The sequence below is a fragment of the Pogoniulus pusillus genome, chromosome 35, assembly GCF_015220805.1.
Source record: "Pogoniulus pusillus isolate bPogPus1 chromosome 35, bPogPus1.pri, whole genome shotgun sequence".
NCBI classification, from domain to species: domain Eukaryota; kingdom Metazoa; phylum Chordata; class Aves; order Piciformes; family Lybiidae; genus Pogoniulus; species Pogoniulus pusillus.
Genome location: NC_087298.1, coordinates 820,952 through 846,751, shown reverse-complemented (window position 1 = coordinate 846,751; position 25,800 = coordinate 820,952). Strand labels below are relative to the sequence as shown.

At 55.9% G+C, this 25,800-nt stretch overlaps 1 protein-coding gene across 19 annotated transcripts in view; it reads left to right on the top strand.

Moving 5' to 3' along the window:
* The window catches only part of GRIN1 (glutamate ionotropic receptor NMDA type subunit 1), a 45,288-nt gene that overhangs the window by 13,308 nt on the left and 6,180 nt on the right, over positions 1 to 25,800 (top strand). For 3 of the 19 annotated variants that reach the window (XM_064171171.1, XM_064171170.1, XM_064171166.1), the window contains exons 4-20: positions 3,207 to 3,269; positions 5,235 to 5,335; positions 6,561 to 6,682; positions 7,185 to 7,359; positions 8,763 to 8,907; positions 8,997 to 9,080; positions 12,151 to 12,286; positions 13,677 to 13,804; positions 13,970 to 14,134; positions 14,449 to 14,567; positions 15,087 to 15,199; positions 15,633 to 15,781; positions 16,799 to 16,956; positions 17,394 to 17,555; positions 19,996 to 20,105; positions 21,222 to 21,367; positions 23,034 to 23,285. In XM_064171171.1, coding sequence (XP_064027241.1) covers positions 3,207 to 3,269; positions 5,235 to 5,335; positions 6,561 to 6,682; positions 7,185 to 7,359; positions 8,763 to 8,907; positions 8,997 to 9,080; positions 12,151 to 12,286; positions 13,677 to 13,804; positions 13,970 to 14,134; positions 14,449 to 14,567; positions 15,087 to 15,199; positions 15,633 to 15,781; positions 16,799 to 16,956; positions 17,394 to 17,555; positions 19,996 to 20,105; positions 21,222 to 21,367; positions 23,034 to 23,285 — 2,328 coding nt within the window. The other 16 variants (XM_064171168.1, XM_064171164.1, XM_064171180.1 and 13 more) reach the window with 11 other exon arrangements.

The window sequence follows — 25,800 nt, the reverse complement described above, 5'->3', positions numbered from 1 at the left end:
GCTCTTGTTTTGGGCAGTGATCTTCAAGAAGTTTCATCCCTGCTGCATCCTGGCTCACTGTGAGACACTAGTGTGCCACCAGCCCTGGGAATCCTTCTGCCTGCAGAGGGTTGCTGGCTGGCAGCAGGCCAAGGTTCTCTCCAAAGCCTCTCCTGGGCAGCGTTCCTCACCCAGGGAAGGCTGTGTAAAGGTTGCTCCCATAGGCTCTCTCAGCCCTTGCCTTGCATCTTTTGGTCTCCACTTCTCATGCTCCTGCAGCTGCAGTGCAGCCACTTTGGTCTCCTCCCCTCCCTGCTCACCCCAGGCACAAAGGATCACTTCTTCAGCCTGCCCATCCTACAGGAAAGCCTTTGAGATGTGGGCCTTGAATGATGGGGAAGGGAGGGTCTGTCCTAAGACCTGCCCTTCTTTGACACTGCATTTACAACTCTTGGTGTCTCCTGGAAGCCTGTGGGCTGCTGTGGATGCCCTGGCCACCCTCCACTCTGGGGCAGGTGCCCTGTGATGATCTTATCTTCCCTTTGGGGTGTCCCACCACATCTTCTTCTGTTATCCTTTGAGATGCTTGCTCTGGTGCAGTTGATTGGTCTGACTGCTCCTGAAGGTGGTGGATACCCCTGCTAGGGCCTTCTGCTCTTCCTCAGTCTCTGCCTTTGTCCAGTTGTTCTTCTCACCACTGGTGTGCTGACTCCTCATGCTGTGCAGTGCTACCTTGGACCCATCCCAAACCTCCTCAAGAGCAGCCTGAGCCTTGGAGAGGGAGCAGGCAGACCTGCTCTTGAACTCTTCAAGGCTTGGATCAGACTCCTGAGGACCTGGGGAGTCTGCTATGGGTCAGAGGATCACCTGAGCTCTTGGATCTGAGCACAGCTTGTCTCCTGGAATCTGTGCTGGGTCTGGGTGTCACTCAGGCACCACTGCATGGATTTGCTCTTCAAGCAGATGTTTGGAGCCCAGCACTCAGGCCAGGCTGTCCAGCCCTGGCACCTGCCATGTGCAAGCCTTGTCTTAGGTCTGCCTGCAGCAGCTCTCAGCCTGGAGCTGCTGCTTCATCTCAGCCCAGCTCTGCTCATTCACCCAGGGCAGGCCACCACTGCCCCAGTGCTGCTCAGGGTCGGCAGCAAGCCCCAGCTGCTGTGAAAATGAGTTTGTCCAAGTCAGAGGTGGCAGGTCCCTGGTGTGCTGACTGCCTTTCTCTGGGACATGGTGGTCATGGAAGTGGTCCATTTTGGAGTGGATGCTGCAGAACGTGGTGGAGAGTGAAGTTGGGATTTGTGAGTCCCTGCAAGGAGCAAGGAGAAATGGGAAAGACATTACAGGTCTGACCCTGGCAATAGGGATAGTGATAGGGAGAGGCAGAGGTGATGGAGTGCCCTCAGGTCCAGCTTTGCAGCACCAAAGACTCTGCTGACCAGCTCGGGCTGAGGTGCCAGCACACCCTGGGCACAGAAGGGGACGCGTGGCAGGAGGCTGCAGTGTGACTGACCACAGTTCTGGCTAAAGTGAGGGTGCCTGAGGGCAAGTGCCCAAAACCTCATCGCTGGAGGATATCCACACTGTCCTGCTGCAGCTCTGCTCTCTCTGGGGCGTTTGCTGCTCCAGGGCTCACTGCAGTCTGAGCAGACTCCAAGAAGCCATTGCAGAAATCCTTGGTGCGAATCATCATCCGAAGTGAAGACAGAGCTCCAAGCAGATCCTGCCTCCTCAGACACTTTTCCTTGTGGTGACCCAACTCTTAGAGCCATCAAAACCCTGTCTGGCTGAGAAGGAGAAGAAAGGGAAGCTCACACAGCTGCACGGAGAGGAGACCTGGCAAAGTGCTCCACCGAAGGCTGGTCTGAGTGCTCAGGAAGAGACAAACGATTTAGTTTGGAAAGCAAGATGCAGACATAAAACTTACCTGCTTGAGGCTCGAACTGGGAAGGTGAACCCTTGCATCACAGGGGTGCAAAAGGTCAGGTTCCTGGCAGTGGTCAGCTGCCTTTGCCATCAGATGCTGCAGATTGGAGACCAGACCAGAGCCACCTCCTGTACTCCATGCACACAGAGCAGGGATGCCCAGCTGGGGTGGGACAGGGTCAAAGGGTCAGACCGTGTCCTACCAGAGCCTGCCAAGCACTGTCCTGCAGGCACCATCAGGTTGATCTTATCAGCCCGACGGCAGTGGCTGCTGCCAGGAAGACCCATGGGGCTCTCTGCACCCTGCCGCAGGGTCAAGGCTCCTGAGAGTAGAGGCTGTTGACCCTCTGCATGCTGCCTGAAGGAGAGGAAGCCTCCAAAAGTAGGGTTCATGCCCCTGGTTCTTTGAGGCCAAGCAGCAGAAGTGTCTCAAGCAGGAGACAAGGGGAGGAGCAGCTCTGGGCTGTTGTCTGTGCACACTGAGCCACCTGCCCCTAGCCCAGCAGCACGGAGACCGCCAAGCAGTGAACCTCAGTAGCCATGCATAGGGGCCAGGTTATGGGCACTGCGGTCACCGGCAGCTGCACCTCCCAGGGCCGCCTTCGTGCCACAGAGCCATGAGGTGCCCTCAGCCCTCCCCAAGCACCAGGTAATAGCTGCAATGCCATCCCATGATCACCATCGCTTCACATCGCCACGCTTTGAGCCGGCAGGGGATATAGAGAGCTTTTCCTTTCCCTTTCGGATGACAACGGAGCTCCAAGGAGCTGCTCCCTCCTGGCGAGGGGTGAGAAGTTCAGCCGAGACCCCTCCCTCGCTGGGACCCCTCAGGGCGAGCAGGGTTGCGATGCCGATAGCGAGGGCAGCAACGCAAACACTCATCACTGCCGCAGCTTGCCTCTGCCCAGCGCTTTGCCGCACACAACCTTTTGTCCTTTACTTCCACAGCCAATTCCACGGACACCCCCCCCCCCTCCCCCAGCGCCACCACCACTCTTAGGTCCTCAAGAGGCGAGCAGCTTGCCTCTGGGCGTCAGCTCAATCCTTTCTTGCCGAAGAACTCCCCCAGCCCCACCCAGGAAACGCAACCTCGCTGCGACCCGCAGGCTTCGCCCCGCGGCGCTCCCGTCCGAGCTGAGTCCCCTTCTCTCCGGCTAGTGGCTTTTGCGAGCTCCAGCGTTATAGAGACCCTTTAGCAAACAGTGGAGGAGGAGGTGGATGTTGGATTGCTTTACTACACGTCATTTTCAACTGTTTATAATATTCTTCTGTGTCTACATATTTTCTCTGTGCACATTATTCATCAGAGTAAAAAAAGGAACTATGAAAACCTCGACCAACTTTCCTATGACAACAAGCGAGGACCCAAGGTATATATGCATGGAAATGCACGCCGCCCACCAACCTAACTAGTGACAAAAGTAGCCACCAGCCACCAGAAAAAAAAAGAAATCAATGAAATACAATGAAATAAATAAAATTAAAAATAAAGAAAATTAAAAAAAATAGCTTAAAAAAAAAAAAAGATAAAGAAAAGAAAAGAATAAATCAAGAAACCCAAAGCTCCATGACCGTGGTTCTTGGCAGCACGTTTTGGTGTTCAAATAGTTTGGTTTGGACTTGAGAATGGCAACCCAGCCAGCTGACCCTGGAAGGATTTCTTTTGGAACCATGCATGTGAACCAGTAAATAACTTGCAAGTTTCTTCCTTTTTTGGTTTTTTTTTTACCTTCTTCTTCTCCTTTTTTTTCTTTTTTTTCCTTTTTTTTCCTTCTTTTTATTTTTCCTTCTTTTATTTTTTCTTCTTTTATTTTTCCTTCTTTTTATTTTTCTTCTTTTATTTTTCCTTCTTTTATTTTTTCTTCTTTTATTTTTTCTTCTTTTATTTTTCCTTCTTTCATTTTTTCTTCTTTTATTTTTTCTTCTTTTATTTTTCCTTCTTTTATTTTTCCTTCTTTTATTTTTTCTTCTTTTATTTTTCCTTCTTTTTATTTTTTCTTCTTTTATTTTTCCTTCTTTTTATTTTTCTTCTTTTATTTTTCCTTCTTTCATTTTTTCTTTTATTTTTTCTTCTTTTATTTTTCCTTCTTTTATTTTTTCTTCTTTTATTTTTCCTTCTTTTTTTATTTTTCCTTCTTTTTATTTTTCTTCTTTTATTTTTCCTTCTTTTATTTTTTCTTCTTTTATTTTTCCTTCTTTTTTTTCTTCTTTTATTTTCTCTTCTTGTTTTCTTCTTTTATTTTTCCTTCTTTGATTTTTCCTTCTTTTTATTTTACTTCTTTTATTTTTCCTTCTTTTATTTTTTTCTTTTATTTTTTCTTCTTTTATTTTTCCTTCTTTTTATTTTTCTTCTTTTCTTTTTCCTTCTTTTATTTTTTCTTCTTTTATTTTTTCTTCTTTTATAGTTCCTTCTTTTTATTCTTTCTTCTTTTATTTTTCCTTCTTTTATTTTTCCTTCTTTTATTTTCCTTCTTTTTATTTTTCTTTTATTTTTCCTTCTTTTTATTTTTTCTTCCTTTTATTTTTCTTCTTTTTTTTCTTTTTGTTATTTTTTCCTTTTTTTTTTTTGTTGTTGTTTGTTTTGATTTCTTTTTACAAAAGAAAGTTGAACAAATTCTCCCTTCCCTTACCTCTCCCAAAGGAAACGGTTCCTTGGTGTAAGTTGCTCTCACTTCTGCTCCCAAAGGTTAACCCTGTGCAATATGTTTGCTTTTGGTTGGTTTGGTTTTGTTTTTTTTTGGTCTGTTTGGGTTGGGTTTTTTTGTGTGTTTGTTTTTTTTTTACCTGTTTTGTTTGTCGTTGTTTGGGGTTTTTTGTTTGTTTTTTTTATTGTTGTCCTTTGTTTGATTTTTTTTCCCTTTTCCCATGTTTTTTGAAAAACAACACTCGTTTGAGTTTTCAATTTGCATTTCAAAGCCTTTTTTCCTCTCTTCCCTGTACGATGCACGCCTCTTTTTTGGGTCTTGATTGACTTCAGTTTGCATGCAGAGTGCAAAGAGAAAAAAAAACAATATATATATATTTTAAAAAGGAAAAAAAAAAGAAAACTAGAAAGGAAGGAAAAAAAAAGTCAGGAAAAAAAAAATAAAGCAACAAAACCTAAAAGCTACAATCCTTAGGAGTGAAAGGAAGGAAGGAAATTAAAAGGAAAAATAAAAGAAAGAAAAGGAAAGGAAAGGGAAGGAAAGAAAAGAAAGAAGTAGCTGTAACCAACCTTATTCGGCAGCCTTTTGTGCAGTTGAATGAGCTCTCTTGACCCTTTTCTAGATAGCATGGCTCTCACAGCCAGCCTCGAGGGCTCCCTCACTAACCAACTTTGCTCACACTGGTCACAGGCTGAGAAAGTTCTTCAGTTCGACCCCGGCACCAAAAACGTGACGTCGCTGCTGCTGGAGGCTAAGGAGCTGGAGGCTCGAGTCATCATCCTCTCTGCCAGGTAAGGCAGAGCCTCTCTGCCCTCCCCACTCTCACAGCACAGAGTCACTGCCTGGGTAGGTTGGAAGAGCTCTCCGAGATCATCCAGAGGAGGCCACCAAGATGCTGAGAGGGCTGCAGCAGCTCTGCTCTGAGCACAGGCTGAGAGAGTTGGGGCTCTGCAGCCTGGAGAAGGCTTCCAGGAGACCTTGGAGTGGCCTTCTGGGATCTGAAGGGGGGCTGCAGGAGGGCTGGGGAGGGACTATTGACAAGGTCTGGTGATGAGAGGAGGAATGGGTTTGGGCTGGCAGAGGGGAGACTGAAACTGGATGTGAGGAAAAAGAGGGTGGGGAGAGACTGGCACAGGTTGTGGAGCACAGAGGCACAGAATGTGATCGAAGACTGAAGATCACGTTGGGTGCTTCTGTGCTCCACAACCCCCCTGGAGGTGTTCAGGACCAGGTTAGATGAGGCCTTGAGCAACCTGTTCTAGTGGGAGGTGTCCCTGCCCATGGCAGGGGTTGGAACTGGCTGAGCTTTGAGTTCCCTTCCAACCTAAACCATTCTCTGATTCTGTGATCCAGTCCAACCATCAACCCAACACCACCAAGGCAGCTGAACCGTGCCCCCCAAGTGCCATGGCCACACCTTTCTTGACCACCTCCAGGGATGGGGACTCCACCTGCAGGAATGGTCACTCCACCACCTCCCTGGGTAACCTGTTCCAGTGCCCTCACTCTGCCCTGTGCCACGCTGGGGTCAGTGCGGATTTGGGGCTCATTTGGCTTTCAAGGACTGTGGGAGTAAACCCACGTGGAGCCTTGTGTCCCAGGTGGGTGGTGGCTGATGTGGCCCGTGTGCTGCTGGCCAGGGAGCTTGCAGACCTGAGCACAGTGGAGTTGTCTGCTCTGGCTGTCCTGCCAGAAACAGCAGTGGCTACTGGTGAAGTATCCTGGTCCAGCTGTGAAAGAGGGGAGCCACTGCCCCTGTGCCTCCTGATGGTAAGGAATGGGCCAGACTGGCAAATGCTCAGCAGTGCTGGGTGCTGTGGGACCAGCTGCAGCTGAGAGAGAGCATCAAGGAGTTGGCCACTGCCCGGGAGAAGCAGTTACCAGAGGAGGGCTGCCTGGGGGGTATACGTGTGTGGGTGTTTCACCTGGCCCTGCCACCCCTGAGGGGCTGTCAGAGGAGACAAGGAGCCACCTGGCACCTGCAGTCACGCTGCCAATCCCTTCTTCTCGTTGCAGCGAGGATGATGCAGCCACAGTGTACAGATCAGCAGCCATGCTCAATATGACAGGCTCCGGCTACGTGTGGCTGGTGGGGGAACGGGAGATCTCGGGCAACGCCCTGCGCTACGCCCCCGACGGTAGGCACCCGCCCTGGGCACCCGCCCCGCTGCCACCCACGCCTGGAGCAGCCTGCTGAGAGCTGGGCATAGCAGCACCTCTCTTCCTGGGGTTCCCCCAGGCTGGGGGAACGGGATGCCAGGGTGGTCCCAAGAGACCGAAGGGTCCCACACGTTGCTCTTCACTCCCTTTGCCCCCGGGAGGCAGCAGCATTGGCCACACTGCCGTGCCCCAAACCCAGGGAAGGTGATTGGCACCTTTGGGAAAGGCTCGGGCAAGGGGATGGAGCATGGGATGGCAGAGGTCTGCACAGCTGCCCCCAGCCCCATCCAGCAGGCAGGGCAGTGCCAGCCCCACACCACTGCAGCTGTTTGCCCTCCCTTGAAGCTCTGGCAGCTCCCCAGTGGCACTCGAAGGTTCCTCAGCCCCACAGCCGCATGCCTCTGAGCCCTGTGCGTGGGAGTGCTGCTGGAGCAGCCAGGGCTGCCCTGCTGAGCTGCCCTCTCCCTCTGCCCACCCCAGGAGTGATTGGTCTGCAGCTGATCAACGGCAAGAACGAGTCGGCACACATCAGCGACGCGGTGGCCATCGTGGCCCAGGCTGTGCACGACCTGTTTGAGAAGGAGAACATCACCGACCCCCCGCGGGGCTGCGTGGGCAACACCAACATCTGGAAAACAGGACCCCTCTTCAAGAGGTATTTGGGGAAGGGTCCTGCTGGAGGGAGCAGAGGAGAGCTGGAAAAGGTGGGGGCACATGGAAAGGGCAGCACGGCAGCCGCGGCCAAAGAGTCCGTCACAAGAGCGCTGGGGCATGTGGCACAGGACTGCTTGGCCTCTCCTGCACCATTCAGGTGTGAGAGCTTCACCTCTCCCTGAAAACCAGCCAGGGCACTGGCACCCACTTTGTCCAGGCTGCTTAAGGCATCACTCTGGTGCCTGGCACCAATTTGGTCCATGCCAAGCCCTGCAGATGGGATTGCTGTGGGCAGGTAACGGCTCCAGTGGGAAGAAATCTGAGCCCCATGGAGTGAGGATCTCCTCCAGTCTGGATCTTAATTCTATGGGTGAAAGAGGGGACAGAGCAGACTTCCTGCCAAATCAGGGTAGGGAGATATCTCTGCCAGGCTAGAGAGGGCACGTTTCTTGCTGGGCATGCCAGGGCTGTGGCAGGGGTCAGTGTGCTGTAGGCCAGACCTGGGGACATGAGACCCCCACGCATGGGACAGGCTGCTCGCTGCCACAGCAGAGCTGGGGCTGTGGGGTGGCCTCTCAGCAGGTCAGAGCACTCCTGTGCTGGGTCTCTGGTGTGGGCAGTGCTGCATGAGCCCCCCCAGAACCCACTCTTTGTGCTGCGGCTCTGCAGATGCTGGAGCCCCAAGGCTGGGTCTCAGTGAGGCAGCAGTTGCAGCATGGCTGCTGGGGTGGGACAGCTGCTCTCTGGGCATGCAGCCTGGCACCAGGGTGCTGCTTTGGGCAGTGGGATCTCGTGCCCGGGGTTGCTGTCTGCAGACGTGGCCGTGGTGCCTGTGGGATGCCCTGTCTGCAGCCCTGGGATCTGCTGAGCATGGGACCTGCTGAGCCTCAAGATCGTTTCAGAAGCATTCCTGGCACCCTCAGCAGCCACAAGATCCTTGGCAGGAGCTATTCAGAGGTCTTCTCTGTGGTGCACTGCAAATGGCTCAGACATTCTGTCTTGACTGTCATCTTCCCAGGGTTTGAGGGGCTGGTTCCCTCCTTGGTGGTCTGTGTGGTACCTGGAGTGGTAGCATGGATGCAGCCCACAAAGGACTCTCAGAGGAAGGTGCCTTTGGGTGCTGTGGGACAGATCATTCCTTGAGGGAATGGGGCTGACCTGGTGGAAACCAAGGGGCAATGACAGCAGGCACAGTACAGCAGTGTTTGAGTCCATCCACCAGAAGGAGACGGCCACAGGCCTATGAAGAGACCATAGGTGACCCTCCTGGACCTGTTGTCCAGGGCAGTGAGCACGCAGCAGGCAACTGAGAGGAAGCTTTTGCCTTTCTGATGCCTTCCTTCGGGCGTCCCAGAGGCCACAGCACATTTGTCTATGTTGGCCCTGCTCTGCTTCTCTCTGCAGGGTGTTGATGTCCTCCAAGTACTCAGAAGGTGTCACTGGCAGGGTGGAGTTCAACGAGGATGGGGACAGGAAGTTTGCCAACTACAGCATCATGAACCTGCAGAACAGGAAGCTGGTCCAAGTTGGGATTTACAACGGCAGCCACGTAGGGACGGGCTGGGCAGCAGGGGGGTGAGGGATGGGGGGGCTGCCCCTGGCCTCATGCCTGTCTCCTTGCTCTGGGACTGACCACAGGTCCTGACCAACGACCGCAAGATTATCTGGCCAGGAGGAGAAACGGAGAAGCCTCAGGGCTATCAGATGTCCACCAAGCTGAAGGTAACAGCAAGCAGCAGCAGCAGTGCATGCAGGGCTGAGGCTTTGCCTGCCTCCCCCTTCCACTGCTGCCTCTGCAGCTCTCAGCAGGGTCTGCAGACCCAGGCCACCTGCTGTGTCAGACAGGATACAGAATCAGAACCGTGGAAGTGTTGAGGTTGGAAGAGGTCTTTGAGATCCTCCAGTCCAAGCAATGGCCCAGAGTTCACAGTCCCACCTCTACTGCTAAGCCACCACCACTAGACCACATCCCTCAGCACTGCAACCATAAGTCCTTTAAATAGCTCCAGGGATGGGGACCCCACCACCTCCCTGGGCAGCCTGGGACAGTGCCTGAGAACCTTCTCTGGGAATAATTTCTTCCTAATATCCAACCTGAACCTCTCTTGGCACAACTGGAGGCCATTTCCTCTTGTTCTGTCACTCCTATGTGAGAAGAGACCAACCCCCACCTATTCCAGCCTCCTGTCAGGGAGTTGTAGAGGGCAGTGAGGTCTCCCCCCTCTTCTCCACACTACACACCCCCAGCTCCCTCAGCTGCTCCTCCCCAGCCCTGTCCTTCAGACCCTTCATCAGCTTTGTTGCCCTTCTCTGGACATCCCCTCTATGTCCTTCTTGGAGGGAGGGCCCCAAAATTGAACCCAGGATTTGAGGTGTGTCTTTGCCAGTGCTGAGTACTTCATCTCTAGACCTGCTGGCCACAATACTGCTGGTGGCCTTCTTGGCCACCTGGGCACATTGCTGGCTGGCATTCAGACAGCTGTCAGTCAGCAGCCCCAGGTCCTTCTCTGCCAAGCAGCTCTTTAGCCACTCTGCCCTGAGCCTGTAATGCTGTAATGTTAGAGAAGGTAATGGAGGATGTTCAGAGCTGGAGCACAGCTTCCAGCCAGAGGCAGGGTGGCAGGCAGAGAAGGGATGGAGGAGGTAAGGTGCTCACCAGTCCTCATGGCAGAGATCACCCAGCACAGGTTTGCAGGAAATAGGAGGATGGGCTCCTTTGGCCAAGGCATGGCACAGCTCTGGATACCACTGCTGCTGGGCAGGGAAAAAGGCTCAGAAGGGGATTAAACACCCTGGTGGCAAGTGGACAGGCTGGTGGCTGCAGAACTGGGCTCAGGAAATCCCTGCAGAGCTGCTGGCCAGAAGCTGGAGGTGATTACAGTGTTGCAAGCTTGGGGCAGAGTGGCTAAAGAGCTGCTTGGCAGAGAAAGACCTGGGGATGCTGAATGACAGCTGTCAGCGTCAGCCAGCCATGTGCCCAGGTGGCCAAGAGAGCCAGGGGCATCCTGGGGTGCAGCAAGGAAAGTGTGTCCAGCAGGTCCAGAGAGGCTCTCCTCCCCCTCTGCTCTGCCCTAGTGAGACCACACCTGCAATACTGTGTCCAGTTTTGGGCTTCCCAGTTCAGGAGAGACAGGAACCTGCTGGAGGGAGTCCAGAGAGCCACCAGGGTGAGTGGGGGACTTGAGCATCTCCCCTGTGCAGAGCCTGAGAGCCCTGGGGCTGTTTGGTCTGGAGAGGAGAAGGCTGAGAGGGGACCTGAGCAATGTGCACAGACAGCTGAGGGGTGGGGGGCAGTGCCTGAGGCCAATCTCTTTTGGGTGCTCAGCAGCAGGAAGACAAGAAGCAACAGCTACAAAGTGGAGCAGAGAAGGTTCCAGCTCAACATGAGAAACTTCTTTACAGTGAGGGTGCTGGAGGCCTGGGGCAGGCTGCCCAGAGAGGTTGTGGAGTCTCCTGCTCTGCAGACTCTTGAAACCCTCCTGGAGCCATTCCTGTGCAGACTACCCACAGTGATCCTGCTTTTGGCAGGGGGTTGGACTCGATGGTCTCTGGAGGTCCCTTCCAGCCCCTAACATTCTGTGATGGGTGTAGGAAGGTGGTGGAAGCCTCATTCCTGGAGGTGTTTAAGGCCAGGCTGGATGCGGCTCTGGGCAGCCTGATCTAGTGTGGGGTGTCCCTGCCCATGGCAGGGATGTTGGAACTGGGTGACCCTGGAGGTTCCCTTCAGCCCTGAAGATTCTGTGATCCTCCACATCTGCCTTGCTGCTCATGCCCTTGCCTTAAGTGTAGCCTTAGTGGCCCTTCTAGTGACTGGCTCCCGGGCAGCTCAGTCCCAGCAGCACTCGGTGTCCTGCTGCCCAGGCAGAGGGGATCACACACTGCCAGCAGCAGTGAGCCCTCGCTCCTGCAGAGGTGGTGCAGGTGCATGGGGATGCTGTTTCACTGAAAAGGTCCAGGGGAGGGCTGAGACAGCTGCATTAGCCTGGGGCAGTGCCTCGAGCACCATCCAGGGCACTAATCCTGGCTGCATGGTGTTCCTCAGCAGCCTGCTGCTAGGGGCAGAGGTGTACGAGGTAGTGAGATCAAGATGAAAGTGCCACAGGAAGGTGGCACTGATGCTGATGTAGAGTCACAGAGTCAGTCTGGTTGGAAAAGGCCTTTCAGATCATCAAGCCCAACCATTACCCCAGCACTGCCAGCTCACCACCAGCCCATGTCCCTCAGCACCACATCTCCATGGCTCTTCAGTCTCTTCACTACTCTGCCACTGCCCAGGGCTGGCTGATCCAGGACTCAACAATCCTTTTGAGGAAGAAATTGTTCCTCATGTCCAACCTAAACTTCCCCTTGTGCAACTTGAGGCCATTCCCTCTTGTTCCTTGGGAGAAAAAAGAGACCCCACCTGGCTCCAGCCTCCTGTCAGGGGCTTGTAGAGAGCCAGAAGGTCTCCTCTCAGCCTCCTCTTCTCCAGGCTGAACAATCCCAGTTCTCTCACCTGCTCCTCACCAGCCCGGTTCTCCAGACCCTCCAGCAGATTCGTTGCCCTCCTTTGCACCCACTCCAGCACTTCAAAGTCCTTCTTGCAAGGACATATTCTTCCGTTGTGGCTGTTCCTCATCTCAGGGGCAGAGGAAGCTGCCAAAGCCAGGCCCCACTGCTGGGCTGAGTGGCCTCATGCCGAGATGCCAGCTGAGGAGGGCACCAGGGCATTTTGGCCATGCAGGTCCCCAGCCAGGCCAGCACAGCTCTGGAGGGTGCAGAGGCCAGCAGGTGTCTGTGCTTCACTTTGCAGATTGTGACCATCCACCAAGAGCCCTTCGTGTATGTGAAGCCCACCCAAGCGGATGGGACCTGCAGGGAGGAGTTCACCATCAATGGAGACCCTGTGAAGAAGGTGTTTTGCACTGGACCCAACGAGACCATCCCAGGTAACTCAGCCCAGTGATGAGTGCAGCCCTAGCCCACCCAGCTGATGAAGGCTCCCTCCCCAGGCAGGGGTCCCCAGGGAGGCTGCTCAGTCACCCAGGAGGCCCAGAGGACAAGGAGCAGAGAAGTGACAGCACATCCAGCCCTCAAATGCCCCACACCAGCTCAGCCCCACAGCAGTGCTGTGCAGTAACTGGGCACTGGGGTGCAGGGATTTGACCCTAAGAGATGACTTTGCCACTGTTTCTGTTCTGGGGGCTTCAGGGCTGTGTTGGGAGATTGAATCCCTTGTTTCTGCCTCCCAGCTGCTCCAGTTCTCATTGTCTTGCTCTCTAGTAGAAGCAGGTTAGCACCTGCCAACACCAGCTTCAAACCCTTTCATAGAATCATAGAGCATTTAGAGTTGGAAGGGACCCTTCAAGCTCATCCAGTCATAGAATCACAGATTCAGGCAAGATTGGAAGGGACCACAAGGAGCAGCCAGTTCCAACTCCCCTGCCATGCCCAGGGACACCCTACCCTAGAGCAGGCTGCACACAGCCTCAGCCAACCTGGCCTCAAACACCTCCAGCCATGGGACCTCAACCACCTCCCTGGGCAACCCATTCCAGCCTCTCACCACTCTCCTGCTCAACAACTTCCTCCTCACCTCCAGCCTCACTCTCCCCACCTCCAGCTTTGCTCCATGCTGCACTCAGCAGGGACATCTTCAACTAGAGCAGGTTGCTCAGAGCTCCAAACATCTTCACCTGGAATGGTTCCAGGGATGGGGCAGCTCCCACCTCTCTGGGTAACCTGAGACAGGCTCTCACCATCAGTGTCAAAAATTCTCCCTTCTCTCCACTCTGAATCTCCCTCTTTTAGTTTCCAACCATCCCCCCTTGTCCTGTCACAACAGGCCCTGCCCAAAACGTCTGTCCCCATCCTATGTGAGGATGAGGAGAGAGCACGGATAGGGAGGGTGAGCTGCTCAGTAATACCAGGCTTGCCTGGCAAGCAGGACTCCTGAGGTCCATCCACTTGACACTTTCCCTTGCACGTTTCATTCCCCGGCCCCATGCTGTGTCCTGGACTGGGTTTAAGCTGCTGGGTTCATGTTGTGCTCCTGCAGCACAGCCTGTGTGCACCAAGCCCCCTCCACCCCTGCAGTGTGTCAGCAGCACCAACACTCAGCTCACCTAACTGGGACACAGCAAATGAGAGAGAGACCTCTTTGCCCCCACCTTGCCAGCAGCAGCAGGAGGCAGTGGGAGGGAATGGTCAAGGTGATCACATCTCACAGCTAACCAGAGCCATGCAGGGGCAGCTCTGGCTGGGGACAGCCTCGGATCCTGGTGAGGTCCCTGGCAGAGAGCTGTCTCCACCCGTCCAGCCCTCTTCTCCTGCCCGCAGGCCGTCCCACCGTGGCACTGTGCTGCTATGGCTTCTGCATTGACCTGCTCATCCGGCTGGCAGGGGTGATGAACTTCACCTACGAGGTTCACCTGGTGGCTGATGGTAAATTTGGTACCCAAGAGCGGGTGAGTTCGGACTGCCTGTGGTATCTCTTTGCCTCTATCATGCGTTCAACCCCCCCGGGTCCTTCTCTGGAGGGGTGGGGTAGGAGAGCAGTGCAGGCTGTCTACTGTGCATGAGGGGGTCCTGGGGCAGGGCAGGGGCCTGATCCTGCCTGGGCTCTCTGGCAGGTGAACAACAGCAACAAGAAGGAGTGGAACGGGATGATGGGGGAGCTGCTGAGCGGCCAGGCAGACATGATCGTGGCTCCCCTCACCATCAACAACGAGCGGGCGCAGTACATCGAGTTCTCCAAGCCCTTCAAGTACCAGGGCCTCACCATCCTTGTAAAGAAGGTACGGGCTGGGCTGGGCCCCTTTCTGGAACTGGAGAGGTGCCTCTTCCTCCACAGCTTGCAGATCCATGCCCAATCCCCCCAGCTGCTGCCCCTGCCCGCTCAAGGGCAGCCGCAGCAAGTCCCAGCCTTGCCATGGGATTCTGCCCTGCAGGTTGCTGGGTTTGATGCTGGGTCTTGTCTCAGCCACCCTGAGCCTCCCTGTGTGGCAGAGCAGGAGGAGCTCGGAGCAGGACAGGGGTCCTTGCGGGTGCAGGCAGCTGGGCAGGGTGCAGGCAGGACGGGTGCCAGTGCTGTGCTCTCCCCTTTGCCCAGGAAATCCCCCGCAGCACCCTGGACTCGTTCATGCAGCCCTTCCAGAGCACGCTCTGGCTGCTGGTGGGGCTCTCCGTGCACGTGGTGGCAGTGATGCTCTACCTCCTAGACCGCTTCAGGTGAGTGTGCTTTGGCTCACCCAAGCCTGGAGGGGACAGGGAGGTGCTCTTGGGAACTGCCCCCTGCGTCTTGCTTAGGCACAGCCCTGCAGCCCTGCCCACCATCGGGAGCATTTCCCAGGAGCTAAGCCCACCAGCCCTGGGATGAGGCTTGTGGCCTCTGGCTGCTGCTAAGCTGAGAGATGCAGGGGATCAGCAGCAGGGGATGCAGGAACTCACCTGGCAGCCCAGGCACAGTGCTGATGCCTGCCTGAGGGGACCATCAGGCTGGCCACGATCTTTCTGAGCTGGAGAGAAATGTGATGGGACCAGTGTTAGAGCTGGACAGGGCTGCAGACCAGCAAAGGGGACATGGGAGGCAGGGGAACATGGGAGGCAGTGGGACAGGAGGGGTGAAGAGCAGTTGGGGAGAGGCTGTAGGATGAGTGATGAAGAGCTGCATCAGGACACTCAGGGCACAGTCGAGTGCCCTGGGAAGCAGGAGGAGGGATATGGACACAGCTCTGTCTTGTTTTCCAGCCCGTTTGGCCGGTTCAAAGTGAACAGTGAGGAGGAGGAGGAAGATGCCCTGACCCTCTCCTCAGCCATGTGGTTCTCCTGGGGAGTCCTGCTGAACTCTGGCATTGGAGAAGGTGAGCACACAGTAGGACTGCTCAGCCCCGAGCTGGGGGACACACCAGACTGGGGGAGAAGCCCCTGCCCTCTGCCACTCTCTGTGCCAGGGCTGATGCCTTCTCATCCCTTGAGCCTTTTTTGGAGCAGGCTAGCAGGAGACTCTCAGTGATGCTGAGGGTGCCACTTGTGTGGACCATCCTGTTACCCCTCACCATCAGTGATGGGGAGCAGATCTTTCTGGGGCTGCTTCTGCTGTCCAGAGTCTCTCAGAGTGAGACACATATGCCCTGGAAGGAGATGGTGTCTGTTGGCCTGCAGAAGCTCCTGGCACAGCTGTCAGCAGAGCAGATAGATGGTGCCTGTCTGAAGCTGCCATCGGTCTCACATGGGCTGGAGGTGACCAAGCCAGGCCCTTGTCCTGCCTGTCTGATCCCACCTGTGCCCCTGCAGGTGCCCCCCGGAGTTTCTCTGCCCGTATCCTTGGCATGGTGTGGGCTGGCTTTGCTATGATCATTGTGGCTTCCTACACTGCCAACCTGGCAGCCTTCCTGGTGTTGGACCGGCCCGAGGAGAGGATTACAGGCATTAACGACCCCCGGGTAAGGGCCCCTCGCTTGCTGCCCCCTTCTCTGTGCAGCCCTGGCGAAGATGGACAGGCTGATGCAGGAGGTGCCTGCAGAGGGTATCTCCTGGCTCATATGATGTGGCTTCTAGTACCCAGAGCCCTGCTTTGACCTGGCTGTGTGCCTGTGCCAAGGGGTCACCCCAGGTAGCCCTACCGAGGGCTGCTGCTGGTGGATCTGAGCCCCTGCACTGGGTGGGAATGGACAGCCACCGGGAGGGATCAGCAGGAGGCAATCCTGCCCACAAGCAGCACATCCCCAGGCAGAGTGCCTGCCAGTTCCTGGAGAGCCTGCAGTAACCACCGAGGAAACGATTCATTATGGATGAGTTATAGCTAATGAAAGGCTCCCTGCGGGGCAGTCGATGCTCTCAGCAGATAGCAGCCTGCCTCGGAGCATCTCCTGCTCTGGCAAGGGCACAGCCACAGCTCAGCAGCCCAGGCACACAGGAACATAACCTGCAGCTGCACTGACCCACACTGTCCCACACCCTACTGCATCCTCTGCCCATGGCACTGTCAGCCCTATGGCATCCACAGGCCTCCTGCATCCTCAGTGCCACCATGTCCCTGTCCCAGAGCGTCCCCTACCCTGCCACCATTGTCCCAGGACATCTGCTGCCCCATGGAGATGAGGAAGGAATCCTTTAGAGTGAGGGTGGTGAAATACTGGCACAGGTTGCCCAGGGAGGCTGTGGCTGCCCCCTGCCTGGAGGTGTTCAAGGCCAGGTTGAATGAGACCTTGAGCAAGCTGTGCTCGTGGCAGGTGTCCCTGCCCATGGCAGGGGTTGGAACTGGATGAGCTTTAAGGTCCCTTCCAACCCAAGCCATTCCATGAGTCTATGGCATCCACCATCCCATGGCATCTTCATCTCTGCTGAGGACATCAAGGTCTTCTCTGGGAAAGAGGTCCCTGAAAGAGATGAGAAGTGAGGAAGCGCAGCTCGGGGGTGCTAGAGGACAGAAGGAGAAGAGCCCTGCCCTTGTCTTTCAGCTTCGCAACCCCTCTGATAAGTTCATTTACGCCACGGTGAAGCAGAGCTCGGTGGACATCTACTTCCGACGGCAGGTGGAGCTGAGCACCATGTACCGGCACATGGAGAAGCACAACTACGAGAGCGCCGCCGAAGCCATCCAGGCGGTCAGGGACAAGTGAGTGGCGCCAGCACCTTCCCTGCCCCTGCTGGGGAGCTTTCAGGGAGCTGCAGCTTGGGCTGCAGCAAGCCTGGAGGGAGCTGCACTCAAAGCATCGATGGGACCTGCCCAGTTGGTGCTGCATGCGATCTTAATCCTAGTGCATGTCCTGGGTCCCTGAGGGGACAGCACAAGTTCTGTGTGGGGAAAGGCACAGCCAGAGGCCTGACCCTGGCCCTGGCCTCCCCTCCTGGCCTCAGCAAGGCTGGGTGGCTTCAAATGCCGTGGGTGCCTCCCACTCCTCCCGCAGCCTTTTGCCTCCCAGCAGCCTGCTGGCAGGAGGCAGATCTAATTAGTGCTTAGACGGGGGCCGGGAGCAGCCTCGGCGCCGCGGCGGTGGCCGCAGGCAGGCTGAGCTGTCCAGCCTTACCCCTCCGTCCTCTCTCGGTGCCCAGCAAGCTCCACGCCTTCATCTGGGACTCGGCGGTGCTGGAGTTCGAAGCCTCGCAGAAGTGCGACCTGGTGACCACGGGGGAGCTCTTCTTCCGCTCCGGCTTCGGCATCGGCATGCGAAAGGACAGCCCCTGGAAGCAGAACGTCTCCCTCGCCATCCTCAAGTCCGTACCCGCCCCCGCCGCGGGGCTCGCCCCCCATGCTGCATGTGTTAGAGCGCAAGAAGCCTCCTGCCAGCCGCTGCCACCCTGCCCTCCAAACCCTCTGCAGGGACGGGAGCCCCGGCGGCTGCCGTGTCCCTCCTGCCTAAGGGGACGTGTCTGAACCGTCAGGGGGGCACCCATGGGCCCCAGCTCCAGTCTGCAGGGCTGGTGGCAGGGCAGGGCAGAGCAGGGGAGGCAGCAGAAGAAAAATAGGGCAGGGAGCAGGGGCAAAGCAGAGCAGGGAGCAGGGGCAGAGCAGAATAGGGAGCAGGGGCAAAGCAGATCAGGGCAGGGAGCAGAAGCAAAGCAGAATAGGGAGCAGAGGCAGAGCAGGGTAGGGAGCAGGGGCGGAGCAGGGGCAGAGCAAGGCAGGAAGCAGAAGCTGTGCTGAGCCTCAGGAGTGCAGGCAAAGCTGTCAGAGAGCAGCCCTGGGGACACCCAGCACCAGGTCATGGTGAGCAGAGAGCAAGATGCAGCAGTGGGCAGGGCTGCTGCCATCTCCCCACTCCTTCCTGTGAGCTCAGCTTGGCCAACAGTATTGCACAGCCCTGGCTCCATCTGCCTGGGGTTCTTCTTTCAACTCTGCCTCTCCCTGTGAGGCAGAGGGACGTCAGGACCCCTGCTGAGTCCAACTCTGGCTTTCATACCAGTGCTGGCTGCAGTGTGGGTGCCCCAGGCCAGTCTGGTGTCAAGCGTAAAGTCTGAGAACTGCCACACTTGGTATGGACAGAGGAGTGTGATGATGAAGGAGCAGGAAGCTGGGAAACAGCACGTGGAGAGAGGGGGACCTGAGAGATTAATTTCACAAAGACAGGGTCAGAAGTCACCAGAGACCTGCCCAAGATGGGAAGATGAAAGGCCTGGGAGGATGGGCAGGGACACAGGCAGGACAGTGAGGCTGCACTTCAAATCCCGGGGTCAGGTTTGGGCCACTCACTCCAAGAAGGACACTGAGGGATTGGAGCAAGTCCAGGGAAGGGCAACAAAGCTGGGGAAGGGTCTGGAGAACAGGTCTGGGGAGGAGCAGCTGAGGGAGCTGGGGATGTTCAGCCTGGAGAAGAGGAGGCTGAGGCAGAGCTCTGCTCTCTACAGCTCTCTGAAGGGAGGCTGGAGCCAGGAGGGGGTTGGTTTCTTCTCCCAGGTAACAAATGATAGGCTGAGAGGAAATGCCCTCAGGTTGCACCAGGGGAGGTTTGGGTTGGACATGAGGAACAATTTCTTCACCAAAAAGGTTGTCAAGGCCTGGAACAGGCTGCCCAGGGCAGTGCTTGCAGTGTCCATCCCTGGAGGGATTTCAAAGCCATGGAGATGAGGTGCTGAGGGCCATGGTTTGGTGGTGACCTGGCAGTGCTGGGCTAAGGGTTGGACACCTGATAATGTGGCAGGTCCTTTCCAACCCAAACAGTTGTGTCATGCTGTGACTCAGGGTGGCGTAAGGAACCGTGGAACCCTGCCCTGCCCCTGGGGCAACCTTACCATGGCCGTGGGTGGCAGCAGCACAGAGGGGATTTTGGACAACAATGTGAGGAACCCTTAGTGTCCTCCTGGGAGAGGATGTGGAAGCCCAGGGCTGCAGGTGGCCCAGGCAGGCAGGGGGGCATGCCAAGAGCAAGAGGGAGGAAGGTGCAGGGGAACCTGTGGTGGGATGTGTGCTCTGTGCCCACCTCCACCCCTGCTGTCCATCAGGCAGAGATGGACACTGCAGTGACATGGTTTGATTGCTCCCAAGCTGTGACCTCAGGTGGCTGCAGAGTCCCAGCCCTCACCATGCACAGCCAGGCAGCAGATTTGCCCCTGCCCTGATCTAGAGGGTGCTGGCGATGACCAGACAGGACTGGGGGCCAGCAGTGTCTGAGCTCCCAGGTGGCCCTGGCAGGTGGGGGGACTGTGCAGGAGGGCACTGGCAATGTGGCTCATGTCAGCTCCCAGAAGCTTCCCTCTGAGCCCTACCTGCCCTCCTCAGCTCCATCCCTCCTCTTAGGACTGAGCTTACCTGTGGCTCTTCTTGGCAGCATCTGCCCAGCTGCGTGCAGCTCTGGGTGGCTCAGTACAGCATGGCAGACATTGGCACAGCCAGCCCCTGCAGACAGGCCACACAGCCCTCCAGGCAAAGCACACCCACGGGGGCACACACACATCAGGGCCTCGTGTGGGCTGCAGGAGAGTGCAGAGTCTTGGGATGAGAGGTGTGAAGGCAGCAGGAGTGTGTGCCCCACTGCCTGCTGAGGGGTGTGAGTGCAGCAGGAGTGTGTGCCCCAGCTGCCTGCTGAGGGGTGTGAGTGCAGCAGGAGTGTGTGCCCCAGCTGCCTGCTGAGGGGTGTGAGTGCAGCAGGAGTGTGTGCCCCAGCTGCCTGCTGCTGGTCCCCACTGACCACTCTGTCCTGTCTCCTTGTGCCTGCAGGTCCCACGAGAACGGCTTCATGGAGGATTTGGACAAGACTTGGGTGAGGTATCAGGAGTGTGACTCCCGTAGCAATGCCCCAGCAACACTCACCTTTGAAAACATGGCAGGTTTGTTCTGCAAACCTCTTTCTTCCTCTTGGCTGGGTGGCCTGCTTTGGCTCCAGGCATTCTCCCTTCCGGGGCTGTCCTCTCAGGCCAAGGCTCTGCTTCTTCTGGGTTTGTGCTTTCCTGGCGCTGGGAGGCTGAGTTGGGCTCCAATCCCACCTTGTCTGAAGCAGCTCTGCAGAGCTTCCCCCCACCTTTCCCGGGTGGCTTTCTCACCGGTGGGACTGTCCTGCTCAGGACCTCGCTGGCCTTGCTCTCCTCTGGCCAAACTGCAGCTGCCACAGTGCCATCAGAGCTGTCACCAAGACAGGGAGAGGGGACCAGCATCTTTGGGGAGGTGTGAGCAAGGAACCTGATGCAGGAGGGGGCTGGGGGCAAGGGGCAGCCCCCCAGTCCTGGGGACCATGTTCCACCTTCTCCTGGGCAGGGGCAGGTAATCCATCAGAGGCTTCTTTTCTTGGTACCCCTTTGTAAAGATTGCAAGTTCCCCAATCAAGCTCTCCCTCTGCAGCCATCTGATGCTGCTGGTCCCTCACACGGGCAATGTGGTGATGTCTTACGGGACCCCATCCTCACTAGTGCCACCAGCCAGGGCAGAAGCACCAAGGGAGAGGGCATTTTGCCCTATCTCCTCAAGATATCACTCCCAAAATGTCAGCCCCGAGGGTTGCAGCAGACTGGGGACAGCGCAGAGCTCTGTGCATGGCTGTCCCTCCCCATGAGCCGAACAGGAGCACCAGAGATGGGTTTCTAACGCAAACCACCCCACGGTCCCAGGGGACGAGGCCCGCCCCGGTGCTCAGTGCGGCACTCAGCATCCCCTGCCCACCCCAGCATCGCTGAACACTGCGGGCGCCCCGTGCCCGACCGGCGGCAGCTTGCACAGGCGTCCAGCACCTTCCTGCCCATCGCTGCGGGAACCCAACCTGCAGCACCTTCCCGGCTCCGTCGAATTCCCCTCCCTGGCCCCTCCAGGACTGCGGGGAGGGGGTGGGGGGATAGCAGGGTGGGGCCGGAGGGGCCCTGGCTTGGGCAGCTGCTTCCCGCCGCTGAGCGCAAGGCAGAGGAAGCGAAGCGCGGCGGTGGCCCTGCCCCCTGTAACTGTGCTGCTTATTTCAGGTGTGTTTATGCTGGTGGCTGGAGGTATTGTGGCCGGGATATTTTTAATATTCATAGAGATAGCTTACAAAAGGCATAAGGACGCGAGGAGGAAGCAGATGCAGCTGGCGTTTGCGGCCGTTAATGTGTGGAGGAAAAACCTGCAGGTAGGACAAACCGTTTCTAGAGCACATCTCCACCAGGTGCATTCTCCATCCCTTCACCCAGCCGGTGACTGCAGAGCTGCGGATTAGCACGGGGCCCTCTGTCCCACACCCCAGCTCCAGCCAGGCCTTACTGGGCACCTAACGAGCTGTAGGGTAGGGTCCTGGCCTTGTCCCTGGGAGCTGCCCTTGGTTGATGCTTTCTCTCACGGTAGTCGTGCTCAGCTCCAACTGGGACGGAGACCTGGCCCAAGTGCCCTAAGGGGTGCTGGGGAAAGGGACTTTGCTCTGCTGGGGACCACGTGCCGGAGCCATGTCTTGCCCTGGCCGAACGAGTGGTGCCAGCACAGCTCCTTTTGCGTTCGCTGGCAGATGGGAGGGGGAATCTGCTGCCACTGAGCATCCCTGCTCGGTGCTTAGCTGGAGAAGTGCTCCAGGGATGGTTCCCATCATCTCCTCCTCTCTGCCTTCTCCCTGGGGATGTGGTGGCCTCGTCATACCCTTGCCATACCCGGGACCGACTGCAAAGAGAGGTGGTGCGTGCTCTTGTCATTTGGAGACAAGGACATCTGCCCACGCAGGAGCCACCGGGGCCAGTGTCGGTCAGTGCCAAGGCTCCCCCGGGCCCCTTCCGTGGGGCCATTGCTCTCTCCAGCTTCTCCCATCCCTGAAAGACCTCCGTGCTGCTCAGGCTGGGGAGCCCAGGAGGGTCAGTGGTCCGTGGCAATGACACTAAGCCATGGGCACATCCGTGGGCCACCAGCCTCACGCTTCCCTTACCCTGCTTCTTTTGGAGCCGAGCCCCATGGTGCCCCCGAGTCCCAGTTTAGGGCAGCTGGAGGCTCTGTCTGGATTGCCCGAGGTGATTTTTTTTTTTCCTTGGGGAAGCAAACCAGAGCACAAAGAGCAGAGAGATCCTTTGGGTGACTAAAGGAGCCTGCCGTCGGCAGCAGAGCCAGTCAATGACAGAGAGAGACAGAGGCTCGGGGTCCCCAGGAGGAGCCCGGAGCGGTGGCCCACAGGAGCAGCGCTGGCTGGGGCATGCGGAGGGCTGCCCGGCTGGGAGCCACCTGCCCGAGAGCAGCGAGGGGAGGCACAAGACCAGGCTGCTGTATCCTGAGAGCTCGCTGGGTGCAGGTCGCTGACCAGAGTCTGGGAAAAGCCATTTCTCTAGATTTTTTTCTTCTTTCTTTTTTCCTTTTTTTCCTTTTTTCCTTTCGATTATTTTTTTTCCTCTCTCTCTCTCCTTCGCTTCCGACAAGCGGCAGCACCGAGGGGGTTAAGGCTGCTGGGACAGAGCACACTTAGTCGCACTGCCATTTTTCACTTGCCAACCTTCTAGAAAATACTGCACTGGGTCCTTGGGCAGAGTCTGTGGGACTGAGAGCAAAGCATGCTGCCCTGTGGGGGTAAAACAGCCTCATGGTAAAGAGCCGTTTGACATTGTGAGACTTTTCCACAGGAGGAAACGTCAGAGCACTAGTATCTGGTACATTGCTAGAAGGTAGGCAAGTGGAAAGATTTATTTGTTAAAAAACAAACAAACAAAAATGATGGTTTTTGGGAAATCACAGTTTTGCCATGGCTATTTCCTGAGATGCCATGGAAGAAAAAGACATTTCATTCCATTCATCTTGCTTTCCTTTCCGTTTGTGCATGTCCGCAAAAGAGAGAACTGAGAAGGAGGAGCAAATGTATCCCTGAGCATGCTCTACGCACCAGCGGGATACATTTTGGTTACCCCCGTGCGGTAGCAGAGCCAGACCTGGTCACTCCGTCCCCCGTCGGCAAGGTCACACTCATTGGCACGAAAGCAATTGGGGAGGAATCGTTGTCAGCGCCCGCCGCAGAGTGCGGCCGGTCCCCACGGCTCCCGGCCCCCGCGCCATGGCGGCTGGTGCTCCCAGCCTGCGCCAACCAGGTCCGACTCGCTCACACCGATGCCTACATTTTTCAGTTCTGTTTCTCTTTGAGTTCATCCTGACTCTGATGACATCACAGTGCTAACGCTTTGCCTCCTCCCTTTCTTTTCCTTTGGTTATTTTTTTTTCCTTTCCTCTTTTTTCGTGTTTTTTTTTTCCCCCTCTTCCAGTTTCCGTTTTTTATTATTATTATTAATTATTAATTTTTCTTCCTTTTTTTTCCTTTTTTTCCTTTTTTTTTTTTTTTTTTTTTTTTTTTTTTTTTTTTTGAACCTGATTTACTTTGGAACAAAGACAAACCTCACCACCACCACCACCACCACCACCACCAGCAACCACGTTCGGCTTTGCACAACTGCACCATCCGAATTTTTGGAATACATTTTTATTGCTTTTTGTTTTTAAAAAACAGACTGTTCATACAATGACTTCTCTTCCGATGCAGTCCTCTCTCTCTCTTGTGGCACTAGGATTCAGCCTCAGAAAAAGGCCCTCAGCGATACCTTCTGTTTTGCTTTGGGTTTTTTTGTTGTTGTTGTCGTTGGTTTTTTTTTTAGCGGTAGGCGCAGCATCCCACCTCTCGGTCTGGCCAGGCTAAGCAGTGGAAAGCGAGGGGCAGGGCGCCAGGCAGAGCACCCCCAGGAAGCCAGGTCAGCTGTGCCAGCCTGGAGGCAGACACCCAGGAGCGCAGGGCTGCTCCCCGCGGGGGGTTCCGGCGCTCCCGACGCGCGGCCAGCCCTGTAGCTGTAGCAGCGAGGCGGCCGCGCCGTAGCCGCGGGTCACAGAGGCCCTTGGAGGACTGGGAGTGGAAGGACACCTCCAGTAGCTTTCTCACCTGAATGAAGGACATGACACGGGGCAGTATTCAAATAGGTTTAGCGTTTCAAACAACACACTAGAGATCTAATCGCTTATACATATTCATTTTAGGATAGAAAAAGTGGTAGAGCAGAACCTGACCCTAAAAAGAAAGCCACTTTTAGGTCCATCACCTCCACCCTGGCCTCCAGCTTCAAGAGACGTAGGTCCTCCAAGGATACGGTAAGAGGAAGAAGAACAATTCTGCCCTCTCTCTTTCTCTCTCTTTCTCTCTTCTGCCATCCCATCGACTGCCACACGCCCATCCCGAAGCTGCCAGTGTACATGCATAGCTCATGTCCGTCACCAGTCAGTCAGTCAGTCAGCCATCCCGTGTACCTGAAAGGATGCTGGGATCCTGGAGGGCAGGCAGCAGGTGCTTGGAGTCCTGTGATGAGTTGGGAGATGCAACTGAGTTTTTGTTTCGGGGTTCTTTTTGTTTTGTTTTGTTTTGCTCTGTTTTCCTTTTTTTTTTGCCTGGATGGTTTCTGATGTCCCTCCCTGTGCTTCGCTCACCTTACTGGTGCTGGCCTCTTGAAACCGATGACATCTTTTGTTTCCTTTATAATTTATTACGGTTATTATTAATTTTGTTTCGTTCCTGAGTGTTCCTGTTCCTGTTTGTCATTGTATGCCTAAAACAAACGACCCAACCAAGCAAACCCAACACGATCACCCCGATTTCCTTTGGGCACCCTTGTCACCTCACCGAGAGCCATGCGTGTCACATTCTCTACATGTGATTTTTGTTTGTGACGATGATTAGCATTCGGGGCGTAGTCCTGGGCACAGGAGTGACAGCTGTCTCTGGTTATCGTCAGCAGTAAGAGCAGAGACACAAAGGCTTGAAAGAGGAAGGGTGTTAAAGCCCCAGCCCTGCTCCAAACTCGTGCTTTCCGCCTCAGGGCTGAACCCAAAGCACTGCTCGCAGGTAACCAGAGAACACGGCCGAAGCGCTGCCTCTCAAAGCCAGCTGTTTCCAGGCGTGTCTGCTGGCGCTGGAGCTGCAGACAGCTCAGCGCCAGGTCGGGCTGTTGGTCTGTCGGGCTGAGCCGGTGTCCCTCTGCATGTTGCCGTCTGTTGTATGACTCTGCACTGTGGCTACTCTGTTGTCTCGTGTGGCAGCGGCCGCTGCGTTTTGCCGTCCGACCTCCCGGCGCTGCGGGCTTGCCGGAACCGCCTCCCCGGGGCCGCCGGCGGCTTTCTGCCCAGGGTTGCTCAGAGCAGGCTCCCCGCCGAGGCTACCTTAAGGCACGGCGGGGAACGGGGGGACGGTGGCAGCGTGAGGACGAGCGGTACCCCCTACGGTGGGATGGCCCAGCCCCGGCCGCAGGCTCGGGGCGCCTCGGGGAGCAGCTTGCGATATCGCAGGGGTCTCGGGGCCACGGCGCTGCGTGCGGAGGGGAGGCGACTGCCTTTGACACCAGTGCAGGCTCCGTCCAGAGAAGGTCCTGCAGCACCCATGGGACACGGCCCTGGGGACAGCTGAGCCCTCGGCCGGGCTCGGCTGCCACCGTCTCACACAAAGTGCTCCTCTTGCTGTCACCTCAAAGCCTGGAGGGCATGGAGGGAACATCTGCACTCTGCCAGCTCATTCCCTGTGCCCCGCGGGGAAGACGAGCATCCCTGTCATCTCCTGCACTGCCTTCATGCTCC